This window comes from Populus nigra, chromosome 3 (genome assembly GCF_951802175.1).
Source record: "Populus nigra chromosome 3, ddPopNigr1.1, whole genome shotgun sequence".
In the NCBI taxonomy this organism is placed as follows: Eukaryota; Viridiplantae; Streptophyta; class Magnoliopsida; order Malpighiales; family Salicaceae; genus Populus; species Populus nigra.
In genome coordinates, this window is record NC_084854.1 from 22,285,426 (window position 1) to 22,313,201 (window position 27,776).

Consider the following 27,776-nt stretch of genomic DNA (forward strand, 5'->3'; position numbering starts at 1 on the left):
ATAGAATTAAAAATGAGACATTCAATTATATAACTCGAATAACTTGAGACGCTCGAAATTAATTATCCTAATTTTGTTATGTTAGTACTAGTAGTAGTTGGGTTATCCTAAATTTATCTAGAAAAAATTATCTTTTTACACATTCAAATAAATCTGACTGCCTCATAAAACTAGGTTGTGATGTCATGTATGTATGTATGTGTGTGTATATAAAATTTTCAGACATGTTATTTTTTTATTTCTCACCTTTATTATTCTATTTTATTTTTTAAACTGTAATTAAATACTACCGAACATTATTGTCTTACAGGGTGCTGTCCCTTCTTCTCCAGGCTTCATAATATTTTTTTTTTTGGTTGCTTGCAACCCAATTAATCCTGGACCACGTGGCATCTCCCTGGTCAGAAATGTGGCAGGATCTTGTGGGTCCCACAAATTCACACAAATTTCCCTCCCAGTCTCAGCTTCTTTTCCCTCTCCCTCTCTCCCTCTCTCAGTAACACAGCCAAGAATCAGAACCACCCAAAAACAAAAGCCTTCTCTCTCTAAAAAAAAAAAAGCACGCACAAAATTCACTAAATCCATTAACATAAAAAAGAGTCTTTTTTAGTGTTTTTTAATTTAAAAAAATGAAAAACCAGAGAGTAAAAACCTTTAAAACGAAAACCCCTAAACCCATTTCGTCTCCATTATCGGAAACCCCACCGGCGGCGGATTACACGGTGACTGTGGACTGTAATGAGGACTTTCACTCCGTTTGCAAATGGGTTATCCCAGATTTCAGGAAAATAAAGTCCAGGTCTTTATATAGCAGATATTTTCAAGTTAGTGGCTATGACTTTCGTTTTTTAATGTACCCAAAAGGGGATTCTTTATCAGTACCTGGACATATCTCTCTTTACTTACAAGTTAATGACCCTTGTAGTTCTAATTGTGATTGTTATGCTTGTTACAAGATTGTCATTGTTAATGTCGTGGATGAGACTAAGTCTTTGTCTAAAGAGAGTGTTTATAGGTTTTCCAAGAACAGGAAATCTATTGGTTGGTGTGAATTTGCGGTTTCTAATACAGTTTTAGATGCTAATTCAGGGTTTTTAAAAGATGGGGTTTTAACTATTAGTGGTGAAATTCGGGTTTTGGATGAGAAAATGGAGTTTTCGAGTGATTGTAGTGAGGGAATGTCTTATGCTTTGAATGGGAAGGTTACTTGGAGTATAAGAAATTATGGTTTGTTGAAGCAAATGGTGAAGACTCAGAAGATAATGAGTTCGGCTTTTCGAGTATGGGAGGCTTATCTTGGGGTTAATTTGTCGAAAAGCATGGTTAATGGGGCTGAGAATTTGTCATTGTTCTTGGAGATTAAGGATATAGAGAAGAATCCTGTGATTGATAGGACTTGTTGGTGTCTTTTTCGAATATCAGTGTTGAGTCAAAAGCCAGGGGTTAGTCATGTAAGTAGGGAATATTATGGGAGGTTTGGGGAAGGAGGTGATACGAGTCTTGGTTGGACTGAGTTTATGAAAATCTCTGATTTTTTTGATGAAGGATATGTAGTGGATGATAATGTGTTGATTAGTGTATCCTTTAATGCTATTCAGGAGTCAAGTTTTTCCTTCAGGATTGAAGGCGTTTCTAGTGGTAAGTACAAGGGGATGATTAATTGTGGCTACTTGGGTGGTAAGAGCAAGTATGGTCTGGTAAAAAGATGTGATGATTACACAGGAAAAATCATTTGGAAGATTGAGAATTTCTCAAGGTTGAAGGATATTTTAAAGAAAAAGAAGATAAAAGGTCTGTGTGTGAAGAGCAGGAGGTTTCGGATTGGGAATATGGAAGTCCGCATTTTAGTTTATCCTAGAGGTAATTGTGAACCTCATTTATATTGTTTTGTTTAGGGTCTTACATTATGTTCACTTTTTTTATTAGGAGCATGCATTATCAATTGGGCTGAACTCTGATGTAGAGTGGCTTCTAACACATAGAAAGAAGGAAGTGTGATTGAATTCCATGATAATAGTTATTTGAAAAGGCTTGAAATTATTCTATACAACTCTGACAGTTTGCAAAATTCCAGTTTCTGCATGATTTGCAAATACATGAACGCGATTCATGTACAATCTAAAATCATAGTTGAAAATCTTATTTGGCATTTCTTTTAAGAAAATATTAGTCATAATAGCCAAGTCATTTACCGAAAAAGAATGGCTATGCTGCTGTTCAGTGCATGTAATAAAACATTGGATGTAGATGGAGTTGATTTTTATAACAGACACTGATATGTTGAGATTTTATAAAAGCATAAAACTGATGTGACTATTTGGTAATTCATGATGGCACCAGGTCAATCTCAGAAACCAATCCACCTTTCAACGTTTCTTGAAGTTTTGGATTCAGGAAACAGTTCTGGTGATTGGAGTTCTTTTATTGTCTATCAGTTGGCAGTTATGAATGGGAAGATGATAGAGAAGTCTGTTGTGAAACAATCTGCAGAACGATGCTCCAATGCTACAAAAAACCATGGCTGGTCTGAATTCATGACCCTTACTAGTCTTTTTGACCAGGACTCTGGGTTTATTGGTCATGAAACTGCTGTCTTTACAGCAGAGGTTCACATATTGAAGGAGACATTCATGACAACAGAGTCGAGTGACAATGCTTGTTCAGTTACATGGAAGATGGAAAATTTTTTAGCCTTCAAGGAAATAATGCTAAGCCGAAGAATATTAAGCAGATTTTTTGAAATTGGTGGCTGTAAACTTCAAATTGGTGAGTTGGTGTATTAAACAAATTATACAAGATTTTCAAGGTAATATCATATAAGTGGGGATCCTCTTGTCCGTAATTATTCTTACCCTGTTGTTATTATTATTATTATTATTTTGCAGGGATATATCAATCCTCTGCAAATATATGTGCATACTTGGGGAGTGATCCATTGATTGACAATTTTTGGGTCAATTACAGGATTACTATAGTTAATCAAAATGACCCTGCTAAAAGTTTGTGCAAGGAGTCTTCCCTATGCACAAAGGCATATTTCAATGCCGATCTTCAATTGATGAAAGTATCAGATATGCTGGACACAGATGCTGGATTTGTTGTTCATGAGACAGTTACTTTGGTTTGTGAAATCCTTGATTGCTGTCCATGGTTTGAGTTTTTTGAACCTGAGACTGGTAACATGGAAGCAGAATCAAGTGACTGCCAGGTTTGTTTATTCTCCATTTTCTGTTTGTGAAACTTTCTTGGGATTCAATTAGCCAACACAAGGCAGTGATTTATTGATTACATATGATGTGGTATTTCTTGTCCCTGTCTGATTCTGAAAAGTAAAAGACTATATTCTGTCAAAGCAAGTTAGTTGTTATTGCTAGAAGTCAGTTGCCTAGGAATTGGCAAAATTGTCTGACAAAATTTTAATAACCAATATTTGTTCTGACTTCAGATTATACTGTCCTTGAACATCCTATGCAAAATTCTTTCCTTCTTGGCTGCCTTCAAAATTGCAGTAAAATGATAAGGAAAGAATGGGATCCATTCCAATAAAGTAAATAATACAATAGCAAATGAGCGTAACTGTTATGACTTTCCTGCTGCACTTTTTTTTTTCTCAAAGTAAACAATCTTGGTATTTCAGTTCCTCTCTGCTGTCTGTCAAATGGACATCAACAACAAAGAGTGTAAAAAAACATTTTCTGAAGTTTCTGGAGTTTTGGGGAGCACACCTTATGAAGCTCTGAAATCTGTTATTCACTTGTTATTTAAATCTGCATCTCAGTGCCAGTGTATTCCTCGAGCAGTATGCATCTCAACTTGATCAAATTGTATTATCTCTTTGCTGTCGTTCTTTCTTTCTTTTTACTTGTTTTATGATTGGTTGCTTGCAGGTCAATGTTGTTCGAGCAAGGCTAGAACTTTTAGGAGCTGAGATATCACCCGATCTGTTGGATCTCCTGGGCAGCACTATGAATAGTCAGCATGAGATTGCTGAAGCAATGTTGAGAGAAATTGATAGTTTCTTTGCACTTGATGAAAAATGCAAACTGCTGGATGTGACTCCATGTCCATTATCTAAAGAAGTGCCCTATTTAGATAGTGGAGCCAGACTTGCAGCCAACAGTTCACGTAGGGAAGATGAATCATGTAGTCATGTACATCATCATTTTTCTGATATCTTTATCTTGATTGATATGCTGTCTATACCTTCCCTCACCATTGAAGCTTCTGGGGTTTTTGAGAGAGGTGTTGCTCATGGATACATTGATAACCAAGTAGTGGCCTTGGTCTTGGAAAAACATGCTCAAAGATTTAGTGCAAATTCAACAGCCAGGGAGAAAAATGCAGAGTCTTTGTTTTCTGAAGAATTTTTCACCCCAGTTCTTGCTCTTGCGGAAACATTGTCCCTCTCTATAAACTCTAGAGTTCATAATTTTGTGAAAATGTTTTATGTTACACTATTTAAAGTGTTTTCTGGTGAGAGTTATCACACAAGGATGCTGAGAGGGCTAGTTGACCTTGCCACAAGCCCTGTGGAGAATTCTTTGGAGATGAATCTGGATATGTTGATCTTCTTGGTTCACTGGGAACATGGATTTGCTAGACCAGTTCTAAAAATGATGGGGGATGCTGCTAAGCATGACAACGCTGATCATTCTGCCATCAGGCATCGTCTGCGTTGTTTAGAGGAGAAAATTATTCAAATTGGTGAAGAAAAGCGAGCTGAACTTTCAAATATGTCTAGCGAGAAGGCTACTTTGTTAGAAAGGCTGACTGAAACTGAGGCTGCTCTTCTTCATTATAAGGTATTTGATCCCTTGTCTCTGCTTATCTGCCTTGTCAAATGCCACCACATGCACCTGGTTTTGGTGAGCATATGAGATTTAATGTTTTATATAAAATTGGCAGTCTGAAATGGAGCTTGAAAGGGACCACTTTACTTGTGAAAAGACAGAACTCTGTGCACATATACAAGATATTGAGACTCAACTTGAACAGTTGTGCTCCAAGCATAAGGATCATGTTGCAAAGCACTGCATGGAGAAAAGGGATTACCAAGATCATCTTTATCATGTGGAAACACAGTTGTCACATCTAAAGTCCTTAAAACACCAGGAATTGAAGGTATGAGTGTCTAGAATATATCCAACTCAGATTTTAAATTGCTATATCCAAGAAAACATGAAAAGATGATCTTTTAGCTGAAAGTGGCTATGTGAGTTTCCTTTTGGCAGTCTGAATCATGGATCACTGTGTTTAATATGATTAAATAAGAGAATTCTGAGATAGTTTCTTAGGCTTTTGTAAGTAAATTTCTCAATATTTACTGCCTAAATGTGGCTAGAGAAAGTGTCTTGTTTGGTTGCATTTGCAAGTTTTTTTTTTAAGCTTATGAATCTGGTAGTAAAGCTTCTTTCTCTTAGTTGCTTGGTCATTTGGCATCATTAAACTATGAGGTATTTATTGGTAGAGATTCATTGGTTCCATGATTAAGGGATCAGTTTGATCCCTTGGTTTGCTTGAGAGGTTTAGGAATGGAGAGTGGAATGGTTTCATAAGCTTTGGCAGTAAAATTCTGGAGGCAATAATTTGTATATCATTGTTTGATTGATGGATAGATGGAGTGATAATGTTAAATAAGTTTTTCAGACAAGCTATGATCTGTAAACATGTGAGAAACCATATTCTGCTGCCCCTTGAAGTGGGTCTACCTTTTTGCTTTGTGCTGATTGCTATTCTACATTGATGGCAGATTCATTGGTTGTTAACTGCCATCGGATGGTGGCAAAATGGTCTAATGATTTTGATATTGGATACATAGTGTTAGAAGTGTTTCATCTACCACTTCAAAAAGTTTGTATTCTTGACACTTAATTGAAATATGTTGTTCTCTGTGTGACTTTTAGAGATTTTTGTTCTGTCTACCAACATCTTCCCAACAACATAAATTCTGGAACTGGTTGCAATTTCTGTCCTGAAATTTCCTCAAGAATGGGATGTTATGCAAAATCAGAATGAAACATGTAGATGACAACTCATTACAGGTAAATCAGCATGAACCAATTAATAATGGTTGGTGGAAAGACTTCCTGTACTTACTTGAGAGTGCTCGAACAATGAAATCAGGATTATTGTTGCCACTAGAAAAGCTTATACATTATCGTTTGTAGTTAATAGAAGGATGAAGCAACATCTATTCAGCAGAATTTATCGTAATTGCCCCCTTTTGACCATCTCCTACCTTCATCAGCACCCATCCCGTGCCCTTGAGATGGATGACTCCCAACCAACAAGGCTACAAATTTATGTAATGAATTGCTGACTATCCTTTCTCTGTAATCTGGATGGTCTTTAGTGATGTGCTCGATTACTGTGCCCTTAACTTATGGAAAGTTCCTGAGGTTAAAATACTGATTTTAATATGTGCGTGATGCAGAAACTACTTAAAGAGAAAGAAGTTCTTGCTGAAAGATTGAGACATGCAGAAGCTAATCTGGAAGTTTCTGATAGAAAACTGAAAAAATATGCTTCAAAAGTTGTGATTCAAGAGGAGGAACAACAGACACAATTGGATGAGATTTGGCAGTTGAAACAAAAAGTTGAACAAATTGAAATGGTGAAACAGGACAAGGAAGAGGAGGTTGCTCATTATAGAGCATGCACTTACGATTTGGAAGCAAAATTGAATGACTGCCAGGTTTGTTTCCTCACCAATTCTATTCATGAAACTTTCTTGGGGTTCAATTAGCCAACTGAAGCAGTGGCTTATGGTGTACATATGCTGAGGTGTCTTTTTCCTTTTCTAGCAGTCAAAAGTAGAAGACAGATAATTATGTCGTAGCAAATAGCAAGTTAGTTTTTATGCTAGAATTCAACCTCATAGGACTCGACAAATCTTTCTGACAAGGTTTTGAAGAATCACCCTTTGTTCTGTCTATATTGTCCTTGGGATGTGTATATTTCGGAAGAGACATCCTTAGAAATGTTTTTTGGAAAATTTCTTTGCCTTCATAAGTTCTTGTTTTTCCTACTGGGACATTTCTTAAGTTTTGCTCTTCTGATTAATAATATCTGGTATAATTAGATTTTGTCTGATTTGCTGCATATAATATACCGAGAATGCTCTCAATGGTTGTGATTGGTGAATCAATAGATGTGAATATATTAATTTTTGAATTGGGTTTTCTTTACATATGGAACTTCTTCTTATGTGGGTTTTGAAATTTAGGAGACCAACTTCAACTTTTAGGCTCAAGCTTTTGGACAAGCAAACTATACTTTTTAGTACGTGAAGTTCATTTATTATGGTAAAGAACATAGATCTTAATGGTAAAGAACTATGACCGCCTCTCATGCATCTACAGATGATGCGTGGGCAAGTACATCTTAATAATGTTGATCTCATGGCTTTGAACTGCTTTCTTGGATGTTTATGCTATCAACTGAACAATCCCCTCTGCAGAAACATATCCAATTTCTTGAAAATGCACATTGGGAGGAGATGGAACAGCATGCTCCTCTATATGGTGTAGGCTTGGAATCTCTCTCAATGGAATCATTGGAGAATTTGTTGCGCATCCATGAAGATGGGATAAAAAACATCCATGCCCTTCAACATCAACTAAGAAATCGGAGTGGCGATCTTGTCTCAAGTGCAAATCCTCTTCAACTCAGACAGTTTGCAACCTACAGCACGATATCCTATTGCTGATGGGCATTCCACTTTTGTCATCCCTAATGGTGTTCACATGCACAAGAATAGGCCTAACAAGCTAACACTGCTACTACAGCATCCTGGTTTATCATAGGAGTTAACTTTTGACTGGAGATCATTCTTAACTGTATATTTCAGATAGGAATCCTAACTGCTTCTCAGGGATGGGGCATCTTAAATCTGGCTGGCCTTTTTTCACCAGTCAAGCTCAGCAGTTATTCACTAATGAGGTCCTCTTTACCTAGTTATTTTGTATGGTTATCTACTGTGGAACTTGGAACCTCAGAATGTTAGTTGAATACATGATTATTAGAGGGGATTGTATGAAGGAGACTTAAATGCTTTTATTACTCTTTCACGTAGGTGTTTAAATGTGCTTGCCAGTGTGACTGCTGGTTGAAACCACATCTTGCTGTGGTTTTTGTATTCCTCTTGTTTGCCAATTTCTTCTTCTGGTTGCTTTGAATAGCTCTCGCATTTTTTATAGTTGCTGTCAAGAGGAAAGTTCTGAAGAAAAGGTGAAACCATCGTAGTCATATGTGACCTTTTATTTTCTCAATAGGTGTGGTGCCGTTGGACTTGCCCATGCAGCAGTAGTTTCGGTTGAACTGGACATTGCTCCCGCTAGTGGTAGGCTTACTTGACTAAGAAATCAACAAGATAGACTGAGATCTGGACATAACCTACGCGCTGCTCGTGTGAGGGCAAACGCAATTTCTTTCCTTTTCTTCAGTTTTCACATTATGATTCCAAGTCGTTCCTTTTGAGTAATGTTTTCGTTGGTCAAGTTTTTTCCATGGGAGTCATATAAGATCGGCTCCGCTTGTAGGCCCAATTGCTATATAAACGGAATAAAAACTAGGAATTTTGAACAAGAGATCCTCCATGACCCAGAAATTAAATTATCCCATCAGAAATTCCTTTCAGTCTAGGCAACTCATCCTGTATGCATTCATGTTTGAAAGTCAGGCAACAAAGAATAAGGTTGATTAGCAGTCGATCTCTTGTCATTAACACTATCAATCAAATCAGAAGCAAGTCTAGGGTCGATGCATGCACTTCTTTCTCTCATGACGGATTATGCACAGAATCCTAAATGGTTTGCATCAGATTAAGCAATCAAATGCTAAATAAAATTGTGACAAAATCCACCCTCAAGTTATGACCTGGAGAATTCCAATACTTCCTTAACTGAAGCATATAGAATAGCATAAACCATGACAATAACACGTAATTATACTGACTTAATTATCAGCTAAGAACAATGGACACGTGACTGGTTGGGTTCCACAAGTAAAGAAACCAGAGGGAGGAAGAAAAAATGTTGAAACGAACGTAACAGGTGGGATTCTGCAAGTGCAGAAACCAGAGGGATAGGGGGAAAAATTGTAGAAACTTTACAATAAAATCACTTATCATACATTCACCAATAGTCTAATCAAACTCATCAACTTTATGCCAGTCAGTGGACTCGGCATCTGAATCTTTATCACGAGAAAATGACTGCCTTGCCTTACGTAGACCACCCAGAATGTCAGAGCTTTCATTCAGTTGGACCCAATCGCTGGATCCACTGGGTGAAGGAGCCCTAATGCTCTGTGCTTTCCTAGAAGCTGATAATCTTGTTGAAGAATCACTATAATCATCTTCCAGATCACTGAATGACACATCCTCTTCGCCTTCAAGCTTTTTCCGGTTATCCATTGAAATGCTATTATCAATTTGCTCTTTTAAAAACTGCTTGGAATTCTCTTCATCATTAATTTTTAAGCCTTCAGTAGCATTTACAATCCCGGCGACCTCTTCTCTAGATGTTGTATTCTCTCCTTGTGTCTCACTGATAGAATTCTTGAAGCTTTCCAACTCCACATTCTTCTTGTTTCGCAGCTTCTCCAGAAGTACATTTCTTGTTTCAACTATCTGCCAAGTCAACAGTTTAATGAGATTACATGGCCACGAGAATGAAATACAAATATCACTGCACACAAAGGACTGTTGCCCCCTGCTCTAAACTATGATCATTATTGGGATATTGAAGTTTTAGTTTCTCTAAAAAAGAATATCAAGTCTCCTATATTAAGAGATGCTTGAAGATTCAGTCTCCTAAATTTCCTTAAGAAATCAATACCAACTGAATCAACAGTCCATATCACCTGATACATACAATTAGCACAGCACAATAGCTCACTTACAATTAACAAGATCATTCTTCCAATATCTCAGATGTCTGAAACCTCGGAACTTTAAAACCAATTTCAGATGAAACACTTTGCTCTAATGTCAAATTATAAACACCAATTCCATCAAAAAGTGTAGAGATGGTTTGTTTCAAGTCTTATGATGTCAAAATAAGGAAAAAAGAAGTGTGCATATTTTACTAAAATTTGGAGACCCTGCACTTTTGTTTCCCCTGGGGTGAGTTTTGAAGTAATAAGTCAGCACGATTACCAATTACTCACACATATGCTTCGTTCTGCATATTCTCAGAATTCTTCAAACTTAACAATCCCTATCCCACCCCTCTTCTAAGATGACTATTAAAAAATATGCAAGTGCCATCATCCTCGCATCTTCTAGTTTTGATTCTCAATAACAAGATTGAAGATAGTAATTACTTCCTCCAGATTCTGGATGAATAAATTGGAGCTATGATTTCCATTGCAACTTTACAAGAACATAAATGAAAATACAGCTGATTGCATGTTATAAAAGATTATTATTCCATCAGGTGACAAAAGGAGGTCACCTTCTCAAAACTTTCAACCGCTAAGACATCAATTATTCTTACACACAAAATATCAGAAACCATATAACCCTCCACACTAATGGCATGTAAACTGTAGCTATGCAAAATGTTTTATTAACTGGTACGTTATCTGCTTATGCTTGCTAGATGCCTGGAAGATCAACTATTGTCTTCCCTACCTTAAGACATATAACACCACCAGCACATTTTAGGATCGAAATAAATAATGTCACAAAAAAATAGCAGTGCACACTATCTGCTCAGCAAAAGCAATAGACACCAATTATGGTTTCACTAGTATTGTGGCTCAAAATAATTGCACGCAACTGCCAGTGTGCATAATGTGTTATCAACTACTAATACAATATCTACAACAACAACAAAAACAACAGACACCAATTATGGTTTCACTAGTATTGTGGGTAAAATAAATTGCATTCAAGATAACTGCATGCAACTGCCAGTGTGCATAATGTGTTAAAAACTACTGATATTATATCTACCTATGCTCACAAGAAGTACTGATACTACATCTACCTATGCTCACAAGAAGCCATAGCATGCGCACAGACCATGCTTAGTCGAGAAAAGGCAATAATGCAGCAAAACCAGCAGTACAACTACAAAGCACCCTTCGACCATAACAACAACAATAATAACAAACCCCCATTATGATTTCACTACTATTGCAGTTAAAGAAACCTAAAGACTTGTCTCAGGCCCTTACTTCCACAGGCAAATTATGCATAAAAGGAATAAAACATATCAACACAGAAATCTTACCTGGGGAGTCGATAGAATCTCGAAATCACCTTCATTCAATCTTGGAATCAACAATATAAAATAAACCATCCAAAATCGGCCATCCCCCGCTTCACTCCTAAGATTATATCTAAGTTGTGCCAAACTAGGAACAAAACGTTCAATATTTGAGGCGTGTTCTCTTTGAGCATCAGTCATTCTAAAATCTGCACAAAAAAAAACTCCTTTTCACCCAAAATTGAAAAATTCTTCACATAAAATCAATTACTTTACACAGTTCAAATCCCACAATCCATATAAAATTTATAAATACATCAATTCAAAAATATATCAAACTCTTGCACTTCAGATACACATTTTTTTTCTTCAACTTCATACTAAAATATATATCACATTTGTCACAAATAATTAATAAAAAGAACAATTATTCACTACTGACAGTTAAAAAAAAAAAAGGAAGAGTAAATTTTTTATTTTTACCGTTTTGGAGTGGTAAGGGAAAATCAACCCAGTAATCAGGTCTCAGAGAAATCTCCTTAACAAAACCAATCACCTCCTCATTAATCCCCGCCACGCCATCCTCATAATCACCTTCTTGACTACTGTTGTTATGATCATCATCTTTAAATCGCAAGAAATTAAAAGTGAGTTTAGAGAGACCATATTTTAAACTGTCACCGATTTCGGCGAGATCGTTGCGAATCCCGATGAGAGCTCGTGATGATTGAGAAGAATCGGACGGTTGTGATTTGGCTGCTTCAGGACGGGACGGGGGTGGAGGGGCGAGGAAGTTAGCAACGCCACGTAATTGACGACCGATAGAAACACCGATGGCCGACAAGTCGTCTTTAACTGAAGGAGGGGGAGGAGAGTGTGGGGGTGAACCTGGGTCGTTGGATTGGAGTGATTTGAAAAGCCAAGACATATTTTTTTGAGGGTAGTTAGAGACAAGGCATTGAGTTGAGAACAGTGAGAGATTTTAAGGTTTATTTTGAGGAACTTGAAGACGAGAAGAAGCTGTGCCCCTCTTTGTTGGTGTAGTAGTTGTAGAGGAGTAGTTTCTAGTAGTAGTTCTTTGGTGTTTGGCTTTGACAATCTGATTTTGTGCTGAGTTTTGATTGGATAATGATTTTATTCGAAGCTTAGAGGTGTGTTGCTTGCTTGCTACTTTTTGAGGGGTGCGGATTCTTATATCCGATTAGTGCTGTTTGCTAATGCGGCTGTACCGGAGGTTGAACGAGGTGATTGGATAGGGATTGTATTTTAAATAATTTTTTATAACTAGAAAATTATGCTTTCGACAGCTATTAACCTCATTTTTTAAGATCTACTATGCTAAGAAAAAAAAAATCAACTCAACTATTCATCTTTTGTCTCTGGAATTGCAAATTCTATATGCTGTAGCTTGTCTTCCCCGGCCATACATAAGAGAGCAGGTAAAAGATGACTTTCTAGAACTTTTCCCTGACATGATTATGTATGACCCAGCCGAAGACTTGTTTGAAGATCAAGATAATGAAGATGACTAGGGGCGGAACGATCCAGCTCCACGATCTGCTTCACAAGGAATGGTGCCTTTCCTCTCTCAAACTTTAATCATCTGCAACAGGTGGAAGAGGTGGATGCTTATACATGATCGATAGTTGTTGGTGAATTAATCATGGCAGATAACTCGTTCAAGTTTCTTTACGGAAATGAACAGTGGTTCACTCTCCAACTGTGTGGAGAACGGTGTAGCACTTTTTATAAAAAAAATCTTTTTTTATTTTTAATTATGTTTTATTCAAAAAACTAGTGTTTAACATTATTTAATGACACTACATAAATTAAAAGGATATTGCATAATGACGTACTATTTACATAATTTAATCACAATTTTAATTTTATTCCTGATAATATTTTACCTGATGTTGTTGCACACTCATTAAATCATAAAAATTGTAGTCCTTGTTGAATGAATTTCATATGTTATGGAATTGTAGATAGTTTAATGGAACAATAAAAAATATTTTATATAAAGTATTATTTATTTTATAATGTAATAGCAGTAGTTAAATCTACAACATTTAAATTAAAAACAATCAATATTAATATATATATTTTTTAATTATTTTATAACCTCAATTTAAAAAATATTTTTAACCAAACACATTAAACTATTTTTTATTCAACTTTAATTTCAACCACAGTTTTAACCAAACATATATAAATACTAAACTAACCTCAACTAAAAATACTTTTATAAAATAACTTTTTTAAAATCACAACCATGAAAACTATAGTTTTTAAACTCAACCCGGTGATTGACCTAGTATAATGATCGGGTCACAGGTCAGATGGGTTGACTCGGGTCAATCCGTGTCAACCCAAAAAAATCTAATACAAGTTGCTGCTGCAGCAGCAACAGAAAACCCAGTATTCAATACTTCTAAACTTTCACTTCCATCCTTTAAAATGCCAACCACCATCTTCTGTCCATCACGACATCAATGGATCGAAACATTTCTTAACACCAATGGCAACATTTCCAGATCCTTCAACACCAGTAAACAATCCAACCAACTCATCAAGCAACCCAACCATTTCATCCAAATTATTATCTGGATTTAAGAAAGAATTGATGCCAGATCAACTGATTAAGAACTGCAAGTTCAAAAAAGAGGTAGAGAATAAAGAAGAGAGAGAGTGAAAGAAAGAGAGTCGTAAAGAGAAACAAGCAACATCAACTTCATCTAACCTTATTCGCAGATTTAAACCGGTATGGCTTGCCTTGACGTCTTCTGCTCGTCTGTTTTTTTTTTTGTGAAGCGCAACTGAAATGGCTTTGAAGATTTTTGAGATTAGGTAATTTAGGTTTTCTCATTTCTATCCTTTTATTGTCAAACTGAAGACATCTTATTTACTAGAAAACTATGAATGTTGGTTTGGACATTTTGTTCATTGTGATCTATTTTCCAACTTTGATGATCGTTGAAACAAAGTAACAACAATTCTGGAGAAATTATCCAAGATGCAATTACCGGAGAAATTGAGAGATTTTATGAATTTCTTGGGAATTAATGAATAAGGCAAAAACAACATTGTTTTATTTGTGTAAAAGTTGGGTTTCAGCTAGGTTTATCTAACCTACCGGGTCGACTGGGTTTTGCCGGGTCAATTTCTAAACGGGTTTTTGCCTCCATCCGAACCGATTTCAAGTCCGAATTGACCGGGTTTTAGGTTGACCTATCGAACCAATTCGGGTTTTAAAACTAAGATGAAAACTACCAGAATACAAACATAAATTTCAATTTATGCTTTGACTCCCTGCAGTACTGGTCTTAGGCTCCTGTGCTAACCGGTTTGTTCCCATCATGTCAGATAAAAAGTAAGGTTTTGGAAGAAGACAAAAATGCATCGATTTGAATGTTAATGGTTTTTTTAAGCTATCAGGATGAAACTTTATTTATTAAAATATGATGATTTAGTGTTTATGTGAAATAGAGGAATCTAAAAATCTATGGAAACTGGAAATATTCTTGAGATAAACATTTTTTTAGTTATTTTTTAATTTTCTTATTATGTATTGTTATGTTTTCCTCTAAGAAAATAGTTTTTTATTTTTTTTCTTATTCTGTATCAGTGTTTTTTTCAGTTTCTATAGTTATTGTGATTTTGTTTTTTTTTTTATTTTGTAGATTTTAACTCGAAACAAACCTATTACTCTTCACTCTCATCTAGGTTAGATATTACCATATCATTTTATATTTTAATTTGTACTAAATCATTCCTTGAGCTATCTTAGATAGAAGAGACAGAGAGATACAGGCAGTAAAGATAAGAAGAAAAAAAAGAAGTAGAAATAGATTTGTGTTTTGACAGTAATGTACAAAAAAATAGTGGTTTTTTTCTATATTATGTTTTTTTTTATGGACAAGGCAATATAAAATATATATATATAAAAATTATTTTACTCTTAATATGTATTAATGTTAAATTTAAATATTTTAAAAAATAATTTGATATTATTTTTTATATTAGTTTATATTGAGTGTTAAAATTAATAATATTATAATAACTCTAGTTATAAAAATCAAATTGACCTAACAGGTCGACTCGACCTGACCGATCAAAAAATAGAGAAAGAATTGACCCGACCTAACCAGTCAAAAATCCAAGATAAAACTCGGGTTAAAAACCTATTAACTTCTTCTTAAAAACAAATTTAGTCCAAATAAGGTTGTTTTGATTCATTTTCTTAAAAAAAAAAATTGGTTCAACCTAGGTTGACCCTCTCGACCTGTAACTCGGGTCTTGTCTTGGGTCAAATTTTAAGTTGGGTTTTAAAACTATAATAATAACTATTTTTATCCATATATTGACTTGGATCAACCCGAGTTGACCCTCTCAACCAGTGACCCCTGCTTTGCCTCAGTTAACCCTCAAGTTAAATTTTAAAACTATGATAATAATTATTTTTATCCTTTTATTGATCCTCCTGACTTGTTACACGGACCTTGCCCCTGGTTAATTTTCAAGTTGAGTTTTAAAACTATAATAATAATTATTTTTATCTTTATATTAACTCAAATCAACGATCAACCCGTAACTCGGGTCTTGTCCCAGATCAACTTCCAAGTTGAGTTTTAAAACTATGATAATAATTATTTTTATCCTTACATGTCTTAGTTGAACAATTATAGGATTGAAAGTCCTTTACAATTATATTTGAAAACATGTTCTTTCTATACCTCATGTTTTGAAAGTACAGAAATTCACTTTAAAATTATTTCAGAGACATTTAGTTTTATATCTCTATCTCTTCAATTAAATATATTTTTGTCTCCAAATTTTATATATGTTGCGATTATAAAACACGATATTCATAGTTTGTCATTATTCAGAATAATGACATTTAAAAAAAATTATGAAATGGGTTGCCTATTAGGAGAGAAAAAAAAAAGAAAAAAGATATTAGAGACATATCAAAGCTACGATTCTGTTAACATTGATATTATAAATAAGATCTCAATAAGATAAATTAAATGACACGAAAAAAGATCATCAACAGTGACCCGAGAGAGCCACTTGTCATTTTTAGGTGACAAGTGTAGGCACACTCGGATCACCGTTGGTGACCTTGTTTGGTGTCATTGGATTTATCTCATCGAAATCTTTTTTATTATACGAGTGATATTGTAATCAGAGTTTCAATATGTCTTCGAAGTCTATTTATTTATTTATTTTATTTTCTCTCCTCTCCTCTCTCCTAATATGAAGGTTATTTCATGATTTTTTTTAATGTTATTATTTTAAATAGTAACAAACTATAAATATTGTATTTTTTTAATTATAATATATATAAATTATGTTATTTTACCAAAAAAAAAAAATTCAAGCCAATATAATTTAAAAAAATTGAAAAGACTTCATTAATGTCAATTAAGACCCCATGCACACCCAAACCTGAATTATCTATCAATGACCTTTTAAGTACATGACCAATCTTAGTTTTTGCTCGAGGTCAAGATTTTGCAAGCATAAATCGATGGATTATTAGATGGGTGCCCGTGTTACATCTCGGTTCAACCCAATATTTTTTTATATAATAAAAAAAGTTAAGGTGATAAAAGTGTTTTAAAACAAAAACAAGTTGAGACTCTTATAGTTGACTTGACCTGAGTTAACAAGCCTGTATAATTTCAATAATATAAATAAAAAATAAAAATAAAAATTATTATAAAAACAATTCAAATTTATCTAGGTTGACATGCACAATTTACAACTTGATCGTGATATCAAGGTAACCCTATCATAGATAAAATGATAGTTCAATCATCAAATAATTCAATGTCAAATTAAAAATTAAAAAATTATCATACCCAAATTAAGTTAACATGTTAACACTTGACTGTGAATATATAATTGGGATAATCCAGTAAAGTAAAAAAACATAAAAATTAATTTTTAATAAATTAATTATTAAAAAGTGAGATTAGAAAAAAAAATTCAATAAAAAACCTAAAAAAAATAGTTCGAACCGTGTTAATATTTAAAACTTACAATGTTTAAAACTCATAATTCTAGCTTAAAACTAATTTTATTAAAGATAAATTTTAAAAATAACGAAGTGAATTTCTTCATAACAAAATATAAAAAAATAATACTTGACAAAAAAAAAGCCAAAAAAAAAAACAAAAAAAAAAACACAATTGTGGAAGGCAAAATTGTAAGTGCACGAGCCTTGCTCTACAGTAAAAACTGAACATGCGTAGCTTTTTTTTAATGCAAGGACTTTGAATCTCTTTTTTCCCTGATATCAGAAGGGGTTGTTCACCTGACAAATATGAATAAGTTCCACCATTGATGTAATACACACAGAGAGTGAGAAAGCTTCAGATTTGTCAACACAACAAAATTGACTCCAAAATTCTGCTGCCTGACAAAGTTCAAAATTGTTGAGAAGCTCCAACTGTGGGGCAAACAAGGGTAGACAGAGAATAGTAAGTATTGTTACAAGAACCAATGACATCTGATGCTGAGACTTTGAGTCACAAATCAAACTTGGTGTTCTTTTTTACATAAATGTGGTAATAATCACAGAGATTACATATCATTCCTATCATCTACAAGTAAACCTGACGGGGGGGAAAATAACAAGATATGAAATACCTGCTTAAACATCATCAACAACAAAGCAGGTTGAAAAGGCTATAGTTGTCTGAAAAGCATTATTACTAACCTTCAATGCAAATAATCGCTAATCCACAGTCCTTTGTCTCACTAGTTATTAAAGAAGAATCTCATTCTAACTGACTACTGCACATACACAACATACAGTACACAACTATCGAGTCTTCAAGCATTCCCAATCTCAAAAACCAAAGCCGACCGCTCTCCCAAGATTTTTCTTTCACGTGTTTCCATAAAAAGAATGTGCTTCGCGCAAAGCTTCTAAATAAGGCCCGAATATGGATTGTATGCTTGAACAGGTGGCCTACCTGAGCCATAGGGGTGGACACTGCTTCCATAAGGGTTGTCGAAAGGATTTGAAGGTTGCTGTTGTTGGCCCATCATCATCATCATCTGCTGCTGCTGCTGTAACATAAAAGCTTGATGTTGGCTTGCCATATGTGCCATTTGCACTGAATGTGATGCAGCCACCATGTTGGAGGCAAAGAAAGGATCATGGACAGCTGTTTGCATCATGGGATTAGCCATTGGGGCTGGCTCCCAAGGATTGTAGCTCAAAGGCTGGTTGCTCCTTCTAATTGCATCATCATAGAGGCTGTCTAATGTAAGTTTATCGAGCCCTCCAGCCTTTGGTGTCAACACAAGTGATAAAAATCAGCACAACCAGAATGCTACTGCATACGTTGTTCATATGAACAATCCAAGTCTATGGAAGTAGACAAATTGAAATTGTTCTAGTGAGATATTAATTGCAAACAGGAAACCAATTATGGAAAATTACCAGTTTGCTAGCAGCAGCGGCACTTTCATTTGAACTAGGAGCTGTGACAAGTGCCAGTTCCCAGCCTGTAGTTCCATTTGCATGACTTGGGATAGCAGTACTTTGTTGTTCAGCTGCAACAACAGAAAACAGCAAAACATAAAACCGGATTCACTATTGCAAACAAACTATTGCAGTGGAACTTAATCCAATCAAATTATACAACCATGGTCTTCATTCTATTTTAAGTCTTAATGTTTGTGGGTTTGCCTTCCATAAGGTTAATTTTCAATGTATGTCTCAACTCAGCAGCTACACATGTTCTTGTAGTGTATGCTACAATCTAATTTAAAATGAGTTCTCAAACTTTTGAGCCATAATCCAAAAGCGTGTAAGATTGGACCATCATAAGGAACTCACCGACTGGAACAATAGCAAGAGCCAGGGCATTCTTCTCATCTAGCTCTGAAGCAACTGGAACAGGATCGCCCAAACCCTACACCAAAAGGAGGGAAAGAGCAGAGCTCATAAGGGAACCGAAAAACATTCAGAATCTTCTCTGGAAAGGAAATACCACATCCAAATTAAAAGAAACAGAGGTTGAGAAATTACCAACAAATCAGGTGGTTGAGCTGCAGGCTCTTCCACTTTTACTGGTTCAGGTGGAGGTGGTGATGGCGGGCGTTCCTCCTCCACCCCAGGTTCCTTTTTGTACTCTATGGCTAAGATTTCCTTGGGGGCAGCAATTTTATTATCAACAAACTGCAAAGTTGAAGATTACATTGTCAATAATCATTATTGCAAGAACATAACAAAAGGTGATAGCATAAACCAGGAACTAAAGATATATACAAATATTAGTTATTACTTTTTAGAAAGGAAAAATAGGACCTTTATAAATAATTACAGAGAGCGGGGACATGGAAAATCTTACATGCTGGCATTAGAAACGCATGCACTTTTAATAATGCCTAATTCATGTGAAAATAGATTTGATAGAGGTTTATAGCATGCCTTGCCATGTAACATGCAGTAACATCGCATGCATGACAACTTTGTGCCCATGGTGCGCAGGGAAAAGCAGAGGTTTTCCTTTTGAGAAATCCACTCCATTGTCAATTAACCAATTTCATAAAAAGTTTTGTTTAGCTAATTTTCGACATAAATGATATCTGATGCCCCTTTGCTGTTCTTCTCTCCAACACAAATCTATTACACACGGAATTTCTGTACCTGATCCTTTCGAGCTATTGACATCCTTGGAGCATCTCGCACATACTCTTCCATGGTTTGTAGGAATGATGAAGGGGGCTTCATTATCAACAAAAAATTAGTCGACTAGAATAAAAGAGAAGGATCCTAAAAAAATATATGTTCCAGGAAAACACCACAAATGAGAATGCAAACCTGCTCAATCTTTATAAACCGTTCTCCACGTCCAATATCCATGCTTTTACATATCTCGTAAAATTCTGAAAGTCTCTCTGCCTGAAATAAGCAGAAAGTCAAAGAGTACGACCATGGAAATACATATATAACAGCTACGCTAAGATATGGTTAAACTGTCATTTGCACAACATTCAAGAAGATATTACCTGTTGGCAAGCCCTTCTATATATTTCCAGAGCCTTCAAAGCATCAAGGCGCGTCATCTCAAAGAACTGTCATCCATAAAAAGTATTGTAAGTACATGATTTGCTCAATAGCCTACCTTCAAACGTGAAAAACAAACATTTATTTGACAAACAATGATGTTTGCTTACCTTGTTAACCAAATTGGCAGTACCATCAGTTATAGCTTGATAAACTCTAATGCTCTCTGAAGAAACCTATTATTATAGATGACAAAAAAGTGTAAGCTGTAAGAAGTAAAAAAACCTCTGCATGTCAAACCAGCTACACAGAATAAGCATGATTTACAAAGTCCACTCACCAATTGAAGTGCCAACTGAATGACAGAGTTATTGACTGCTGCACCTTGTGGCTGCATGAATGGTACAAAATTGTTTGCCCATTTAAATATAAAATAAAAGGCATTCATGAATAACTCTATCCTAAATCGAGAAACCATTATATTTTCACTTTAAATTGAGAAGATCACTTACCTGACAACCAAGAACACGGAAAAGAAGCTGTTGCAAAGCTGGCAACTGTTCCAGTATTTCAGCAGTGTCCAGATCTTTGGTCCTCTGCATAAAAGATTTATCAATGAAACTCCACAGTTTTTGATGACACATCTAGCACAAATGTTCATGCTATTTGAGAATAAAAGGGGCTGAAATGAAGTAGCAACAATTCCTTCTAACTAAAACCAAATAAAAAATTCAAATTTACAAATGTCAATGCTTAGGTGCTGTAAAGTCCACACAATAGTATTTATAGTAAAATGGTTGAAATGATAAACTTTAACAGGGATTTCAACAAATAAATCAAGAATAAATTGAGAGCTAAAATATGTCACATTAAAAAGATGAGCTCTCACAGGTCGATCCATCTCAACGTCATACTTCAACACGCGAAAGCATTCCAACCTCTCCTCCAAAAACAAGGCATAGGCGCGAACCCACGCGGAATAATCCCATGCTGTCCAGCACATAACAATAATCATCATAAACAATGATTTAACAAGAATAATCACTTCACCAAGAAGAAAAAAAGATACCATTCGGACTGGAATCATCTTTGAAATGAGCCATGTTAAGCATATGACTTCGGGTTCTTCCATAATTAATGATTTCTTCGTGAAACGTGGGGTCCACTTCTCTCAAAGCACGATGAATAACGATTAAAGTTTTCAAAGCAACCTAAAAATTAGCAGCAAGTCAAACACATTGTAGGAAAACACATGGATAGATCAGAAATACACCTATGCATATGACATAATGTGAACATCAAATCACTCAAAGCAATGACTTTGGAAAGTGAGCAATTTATTCACGAATTACAACAAATGCTTTCCATAAAATGAACCACAGGATTCATGAATATTGGAAATTGAACTACGGATACCACTGACATGAAGCGCTTAACTTTCTCAAGAATAAACTTCATTAATATCTTTCTGTTTCAGAACAAGATGGATATAGAGGCAGATAGGGAAAATGTCAACCAATCCCATCTATAAATTTGAGTTGCTTAAGAAGAAACTTTCACTTATTTGTTCATGTAAAAAGGATTTTCTTGCTACTTCATTTTGAAATTGGTAAAACAAAAGACCGGAAGAACATGGCGCTGCAACAACAAAGACCACAGGGATATATATTATTCTGTCGGGTGGAAGTTCAGGTGGTCGTTAACTTTTCCAAGATATGAACTATCATGCTACATGATGCATCAAATGCCTTCAGTCTAGTACTCAAAATAGGTGACTCATCCAGAGGGTTAGTGTTGCTTATGATCAGCAGTTTATGCATTTACCATCGCCTAATTGAATTCCAATGAAAACAGGAACTGTGGCAAATATTTGACACTACCAAAAATTAACAAATAGCAACGGAAACCCGATGAATAATATTATGTCAATAATTTCCGACAGAAATACCAATAGAACATTTCCATCAATAATTTTCAATGGAAATAGTGATGAAATAAAAAAAATAAAAAAAATCAATTAAAATTTCTTCAGCAATTCCATCAGAAATTTTACACGATAGTAATGCCGATAGAATTTATATCAGCCATTTTAAATGAATTAAAACTCAATAATTCTCTCTTTCCTCCCATTTCTTCATCTTCGATTGCTAAAAGAACAGCAACAGCCCCATCTTTTAATTCCGGCAGCCTTCTTGCAAATCCAGCCCCTCAACCCACTAATGTTGACCAACATTTGTCAATAGCATCAACTTCTGTCTCTTGGTTCTTTTTTTGTCAAGTCTCACACCACCAAGTTTGTAAACCCACCTTTTTTTTTAAAATTCATTTATGTTTTAAGTTAATTTATTGAAATTGTTTGTAGTATTTGTTGTATGCTTATATATTTAAGTGTTTTACAATTTTTTCTAGATAATTTCATTGTATTAATGCTTGATTTTATATTAGGGTTTGTTTGAGATTTTGAAAAAATTGAATTTGATTTTGTAACTTAAGTGTGTTATAATTGAAGAAATAATGGATAATTTAATGGGTACTAATTATATTTTGTCAATTTTATTGTTAAGTTGGAAATTTGAAGATATTGATTTTGTGGAATTGATAATAATTAAAATGTATTAATTTATGATGAATAAGCTTGAATTGAATAAATTAGTTATTCCGAGCCAACCCACACGACTCGTCAATAAGTTTGAATTGAATAAATTAGTTATTCTTGGGATATCCTTGCTACTCAAGAAATGAAAAATAATTTGAAAGAATTGATGCTCAAATTAAATGAAAGAAACGTCAAAATAAATCTCACATCATTTTTGTTTTCAAACAGTGTAAAGTGTATCACTAACAACAACAAAGTTAGCATCAGATCCGTAAATAATTAAAGGCTTGTCATTCAAATGCAAAAGATGTGAAGACTATCAACTAACATAGAGATCCCTAAGGTTTCCCTTCAATAAAAACAAAATTCTCTAAACATAACATTATATTGAATCATTGATATGTTCTAAAATGATATACACTCAGAATTATAGTAGTATGAAACATTTGCACCTTTCAACTTCAAAGAATGAGGATATTGTAGCAAAAAATCAGCAGGATTTACTACAAATCTAAGCCAAAAGATTTTACTAGATTGCTATCTTTTGGTTGATGTACAATATTCTTAAACATGAGTTTGAGCTTGTCATGTTGAATCATCTTTTCCAGAATATTATCCTTTCTGTTGTCCGCCTTATCAAATACAACTTCCAATGACTACCACTTTTGTTTATGCAATCAAACACCAACTCTAACAATCACCTTTTCTCAACTTGGTGAAAATATTTTTCCTTTTCCATTGTCCCTAATGTAATGAGGTGGTAAACATAGACAACTTTCTCTTGTCCTAGCATGTAGGCATGGTTAATAGCTTGCCTTTCAACTGATGGGTTCCACACAACATTAAGCAAAACCACCCTTGAAACGCTGATAAAATTTATCCCTTCAGAACAAATCCTAATTGATGAGAGCAATACTTTTATCTTATTATTTGAATTGTTAAAATGCTTAACCAACGTTTGACATTCATCTACTTTAATCTTTCTATGCATATATAATACATCTTCTTTTTGAATCCAACTGAACTTTAACTCGAGCTACTTGATTACCATAAAGAGAAGGATTTTGATTAAAAAGTAGTGTTGAATTGATTTAGATACAATGTTTCATTGTGTAATAAAACTGAAATTGTGTAAGATATTTGTTAGTGTTTTATAATGCATTACATTCATATTTTTTGGATAATGTTTTATGTTTTTTCGATATGTGTTTATTGTTCAATAATTCCATGAGTATTTTTTTGTTGTGGTTATGAGTTTAATGTGAATAATTATTGACTTGAAGATGCTTGGAGTTGTTGTATGTTTAGATTAGCTAGGGGATCATAACAACATACCAAAAGATTAGTGAAAACACTGACGGAATCACCAACGGATAGCTTCATTTATGTCGGCAATTTCACATCCATTTCATCAAAAAGTCACATAAAGTTTGGGCATTTTCAACAGAATCAGCAATTGAAAATTCTGTTGGAAATTAATTTTCGATGAAAAATAGGCAATAAATCTGATTTTTTTGTGCGAATAATATATTGGCAACTTTTGTTGCCAACAAAAATACTGACAAAACGACAATTCCCGACGAGTAACTTAGCGATGACAGGTTTCCATCAAAAATTTTGTTAGCAATTAAAATACCGATGGAATATTGTTTGGTGTTTTCCAATTTTCTAGTAGTGTGAATACCTTGAAATAAAGAGGAAGTTAGTGTAGATTTGAGGGCTCCTGGAAGCCAAAACAAAAAATTTATTTCCAACCAAGGCATGAAGATTTGGATACTTGAACAGGCAGAATAGCACTTAATTTACTTCAGACCTCTCTATTCATAGCTATCTAATCACATTAGATTCATATGATGCTGATGCACATACCGCCCAGTTATGTGTCCTCGATAAACGCCGCGCAAGTGCATGGATGCAATATGCAACATCAGCCCGAGGTCTAGTAGCTGAAACGGCAGCAAAAATAGCTGCAAAGAGAATCAAATAGAAAGCACATGAGCTTCACATCCATCAAATTTTTCCTTCTCTAGAACGTCGCATTTTTAACTGCCACAATCAATATGTTGTTCCCAACTTCCTATCTTGTAAGATTAAGGAGAGCATTTCATGTACCTCTAATGTGTCTTTCCCTTGCAGGTCGCTCATAGTGATTCGTGGCCTTAACTATAGAAACGTCCAATTCCTGAAATCGCAAAAACCACCAAACCAACAAGATCAATACTTCAAAACAAAACCCAACTTTAAATAGCCACAACAACAGCTTCATGATTGTTTTAAACTAGTAAAATACCTTGTAATCACTATTGACTTTGGCCAATGAAACAGTGGTGGTATCCTTGAGGGCACCAAGTGCTTTCCTCAAACTTTTCTGGGTTCCACCTGACATTCTCTCTCCCTCTCAAATACAGAATTCTACAAACAAACTCATCAAGTCAATTCTCCTCACACTAACTCTCTAATTCAATTAGCACTTAATTTAGAGATTCAAAATCTGATCAAAGTTTTGGACCCCTGAACTGACTTTAATAAGCTCACAATTACCGTTTACATTACATTAAAGTAATTAGATCCAGCTAGATAAAAGGTAAAGCTTCCATCAGTAACAGTAAAATATCAGCAACATTTACTAATTTTTTTTTTTAAAAAAAAAGAATCTGAACTGTCACCACCATTATCACCAAAATCCCACAAAGTCAAAATAAAAACACAAAAGAGAAAGAAACGATAGGCAAGAAATCAACATAAAGAACAAAAAGCTGTGAAATCCACCAAATTCAATGAAAGAACAAAAAAATCAAGAAACGAAAAATAATGTCCAAGAAAACATTAATACAATATCACTTAACACAAACAAGTTAAAAGACAACAACAATCAGCAGAAGCAAAATAGCATCCATGCTCAGCTAAAGAAGAGAAGAATGGAAAAGGAAGACACCCTTTGACTTATCATCGCCAAAAGATCTAAGCCAAAACTAGAAAAACAAAGAAAACTTTGCAAATTCAAGAGAACATATTATTACATCATCAAAACTCAAATTTTAAAAAAAATCCAGGAAAAAAGAGCTGGTAATAATCACCTACCTGAAACTGAATACCAGAGAGAGGGAGATGGGGAGAGGCAAAGGAGGAGGAGGAGTGATAGAGACGAGAAAGAAAAGGCTGTCTGACAGAGAAATATGAAAGTATGTCAGAATTTGATTAGTTCGTTCGGTTTTGTTGGGTCGTCGGCGTCGTTGAATGTTATTTATTTATTTAATGCTATTTTTATAAAATTATAAATAATGTCTCTCTCTCAAGTCTCATCTGATGGTAGTTTCTCTCTCTCTGTGTGTCAGAAATACGGCTTGTACTGCTGTCTCCTTGATAAAAATAGCTACCCTGCCTGTGCCTGTACAAGTCAGTTAGCTCAGCTGTTAAAAATCGTGGCTTTTTGCCTATTTATTTTTAAGGAACTTATAATCTTCTCCCCAAGACATCATTTGTCATATGTTCATTCATAGAGTTATATTTTTAACTATAGGTTGTTTTTATATTTGAAATTGTATTTAGTTTTGTTTTTTATTTTAAAAAATTTAAATTGATAATTTTTAATATTTTTAATATTTTGATGTACTTATATTAAGATTTTAAAAAATATAACATAAAATTATTTTCATGAACTTTCAAGTAAAATTTTTTGAAAAATATCTTGTATCACAATATATATTAAGAGTCCTTTTAATATAGTAATAATAATTACTTTTTAAATTTCTTTCAGCTTTGAAATATATTAAAATAATATTATTTTTGATATATCATAACAATATAAAAATATTAAAAAATTAATTTTATTCAACAATTTTTTTTCACCGTAAAAACAAATAGGCTCTATAAGATTCCATTTAATTTGATTTTGCCACTTCAATGTGCTTCTTTTATTGAAAACTATTTGGACATTGTTATTCCAAAACAAATTTAGAAACATGCTTTACGAATTTCAATTTTAAGCAAGCTAATCCATGTTAATTGTTTAATAGTTATGTGGGAATTTTTAGGTTGTTTGGAATTAATTTTTAATTGAATTTAATTATAGTAGTTAATTTGAATTAAATTGATAAATAAATTGAATTCATATGTTTAGAAGAAGAGATAAAATTCAATTCATTTTGTTTTTTATATTATTTTCGTTACCTTTATATTATTTTTTAAAAGGTCTTTAAAAAAAGGTTCAAAAGATGAATTAACCTCTTATTTATTCTTGTAATATTTTTAAATATTGAATTTTATTTGAAGTTTAAATTTTAAAACTGAAAAGTATTTTAAATATGAGATTTCATTAAAATCTTTGAATTAAATTCAATTTAGAGATTCCAAACATCCTATTTTTATAAATGATAAATGATTGATATTTATATGAAAAAAAAATAAAAAAATTATGTTTGTATTGATATTATGAGATTGATTAAGTGACATTAATTACCTAACCCTTTTCTTAGATCCTAGATAATTAAGTAATTTGTTAGATAATAAATAGTTCATTGAATTATTCAAGCACCAGAAAGTAGATAAGCAAATACGATTGCCAAGATTATTCATTTAAGATTAATAGTGATCATGTAATTAATTATGCTACTAAATATTATTTCCTTATTGATTTTCTAACCGATCTTGTACATTGAAAGAATGGACTTACCGCTGAGATTAATATTAATCGTGTTAATTTTTTCTCAGAGAAGATTTAGAGAGAAAAAATCTTTCAGTTTTAATATTAATTAGTCAACAAATTTAGAAATTAAATAACTATTCATTTATCATCCAGAAAATCACTACTTCAATCGTTTGTGACAGAATAAAGAAATGTTTTCAATGGATTCGATTCATTAAAAAAAAAAGGTTTTTTCAATTGATTTAAGATGCATTGAATTCTAATATCCCTCCATTTTAATATAATATTTTT

The 27,776-nt window shown here is 33.9% G+C and overlaps 3 protein-coding genes across 5 annotated transcripts; 1 reads left to right on the forward strand and 2 right to left on the reverse strand.

Moving 5' to 3' along the window:
* Window positions 1–489: 489 nt before the first annotated feature.
* LOC133688545 (uncharacterized) lies at window positions 490–8,137 on the forward strand. 2 transcript variants are annotated; one of them, XM_062108054.1, is made up of 8 exons: window positions 491–1,860; window positions 2,341–2,766; window positions 2,886–3,208; window positions 3,638–3,799; window positions 3,888–4,802; window positions 4,906–5,121; window positions 6,434–6,694; window positions 7,460–8,137. In XM_062108054.1, the coding sequence occupies exons 1-8, from the start codon at window positions 630–632 to the stop codon at window positions 7,706–7,708; spliced, it is 3,783 nt and encodes a 1,260-aa protein (XP_061964038.1). In that variant the 5' UTR covers window positions 491–629; the 3' UTR covers window positions 7,709–8,137. The 2 variants fall into 2 exon arrangements, with proteins under 2 accessions (XP_061964039.1, XP_061964038.1); XM_062108055.1 differs by lacking the exon at window positions 3,638–3,799 and having other exon boundaries at window positions 490–1,860.
* Window positions 8,138–8,870: 733 nt separating this feature from the next.
* On the reverse strand, window positions 8,871–12,923 carry LOC133690133 (uncharacterized). The gene is made up of 3 exons (XM_062110330.1): window positions 11,700–12,923; window positions 11,241–11,425; window positions 8,871–9,631 (listed from the first exon to the last, which is right to left on the reverse strand). Exons 1-3 carry the CDS (start codon window positions 12,142–12,144, stop codon window positions 9,146–9,148), a joined length of 1,116 nt encoding a protein of 371 aa, XP_061966314.1. The 5' UTR covers window positions 12,145–12,923; the 3' UTR covers window positions 8,871–9,145.
* Window positions 12,924–17,749: 4,826 nt separating this feature from the next.
* On the reverse strand, window positions 17,750–26,183 carry LOC133689924 (putative clathrin assembly protein At5g35200). 2 transcript variants are annotated; one of them, XM_062110028.1, is made up of 16 exons: window positions 25,922–26,183; window positions 25,131–25,252; window positions 24,953–25,022; window positions 24,710–24,807; window positions 21,314–21,455; window positions 21,113–21,234; window positions 20,757–20,840; window positions 20,585–20,635; window positions 20,415–20,480; window positions 20,247–20,312; window positions 20,059–20,139; window positions 19,885–19,962; window positions 19,264–19,413; window positions 19,072–19,147; window positions 18,673–18,785; window positions 17,750–18,518 (listed from the first exon to the last, which is right to left on the reverse strand). In XM_062110028.1, the coding sequence occupies exons 2-16, from the start codon at window positions 25,224–25,226 to the stop codon at window positions 18,153–18,155; spliced, it is 1,659 nt and encodes a 552-aa protein (XP_061966012.1). In that variant the 5' UTR covers window positions 25,227–25,252; window positions 25,922–26,183; the 3' UTR covers window positions 17,750–18,152. The 2 variants fall into 2 exon arrangements, with proteins under 2 accessions (XP_061966012.1, XP_061966013.1); XM_062110029.1 differs by having other exon boundaries at window positions 21,134–21,234; window positions 25,922–26,182.
* Window positions 26,184–27,776: the final 1,593 nt, after the last annotated feature.

Coding starts and splice junctions, on each gene's coding strand:
- LOC133688545 (XM_062108054.1), top strand. CDS start 630: ATGAAAAACCAGAGAGTAAAAACCTTTAAAACGAAAACCCCTAAACCC. Junction 2,767..2,885: donor TGGCTGTAAACTTCAAATTG/GTGAGTTGGTGT, acceptor ATTATTTTGCAG/GGATATATCAATCCTCTGCA. Junction 4,803..4,905: donor CTGCTCTTCTTCATTATAAG/GTATTTGATCCC, acceptor TAAAATTGGCAG/TCTGAAATGGAGCTTGAAAG.
- LOC133690133 (XM_062110330.1), bottom strand. CDS start 12,144: ATGTCTTGGCTTTTCAAATCACTCCAATCCAACGACCCAGGTTCACCC. Junction 11,426..11,699: donor TCCCTTACCACTCCAAAACG/GTAAAAATAAAA, acceptor TTTTTTGTGCAG/ATTTTAGAATGACTGATGCT. Junction 9,632..11,240: donor AGATTCTATCGACTCCCCAG/GTAAGATTTCTG, acceptor TTGACTTGGCAG/ATAGTTGAAACAAGAAATGT.
- LOC133689924 (XM_062110028.1), bottom strand. CDS start 25,226: ATGTCAGGTGGAACCCAGAAAAGTTTGAGGAAAGCACTTGGTGCCCTC. Junction 20,313..20,414: donor CTGCCAATTTGGTTAACAAG/GTAAGCAAACAT, acceptor TATGGATGACAG/TTCTTTGAGATGACGCGCCT. Junction 20,140..20,246: donor ATAGAAGGGCTTGCCAACAG/GTAATATCTTCT, acceptor TGCTTATTTCAG/GCAGAGAGACTTTCAGAATT.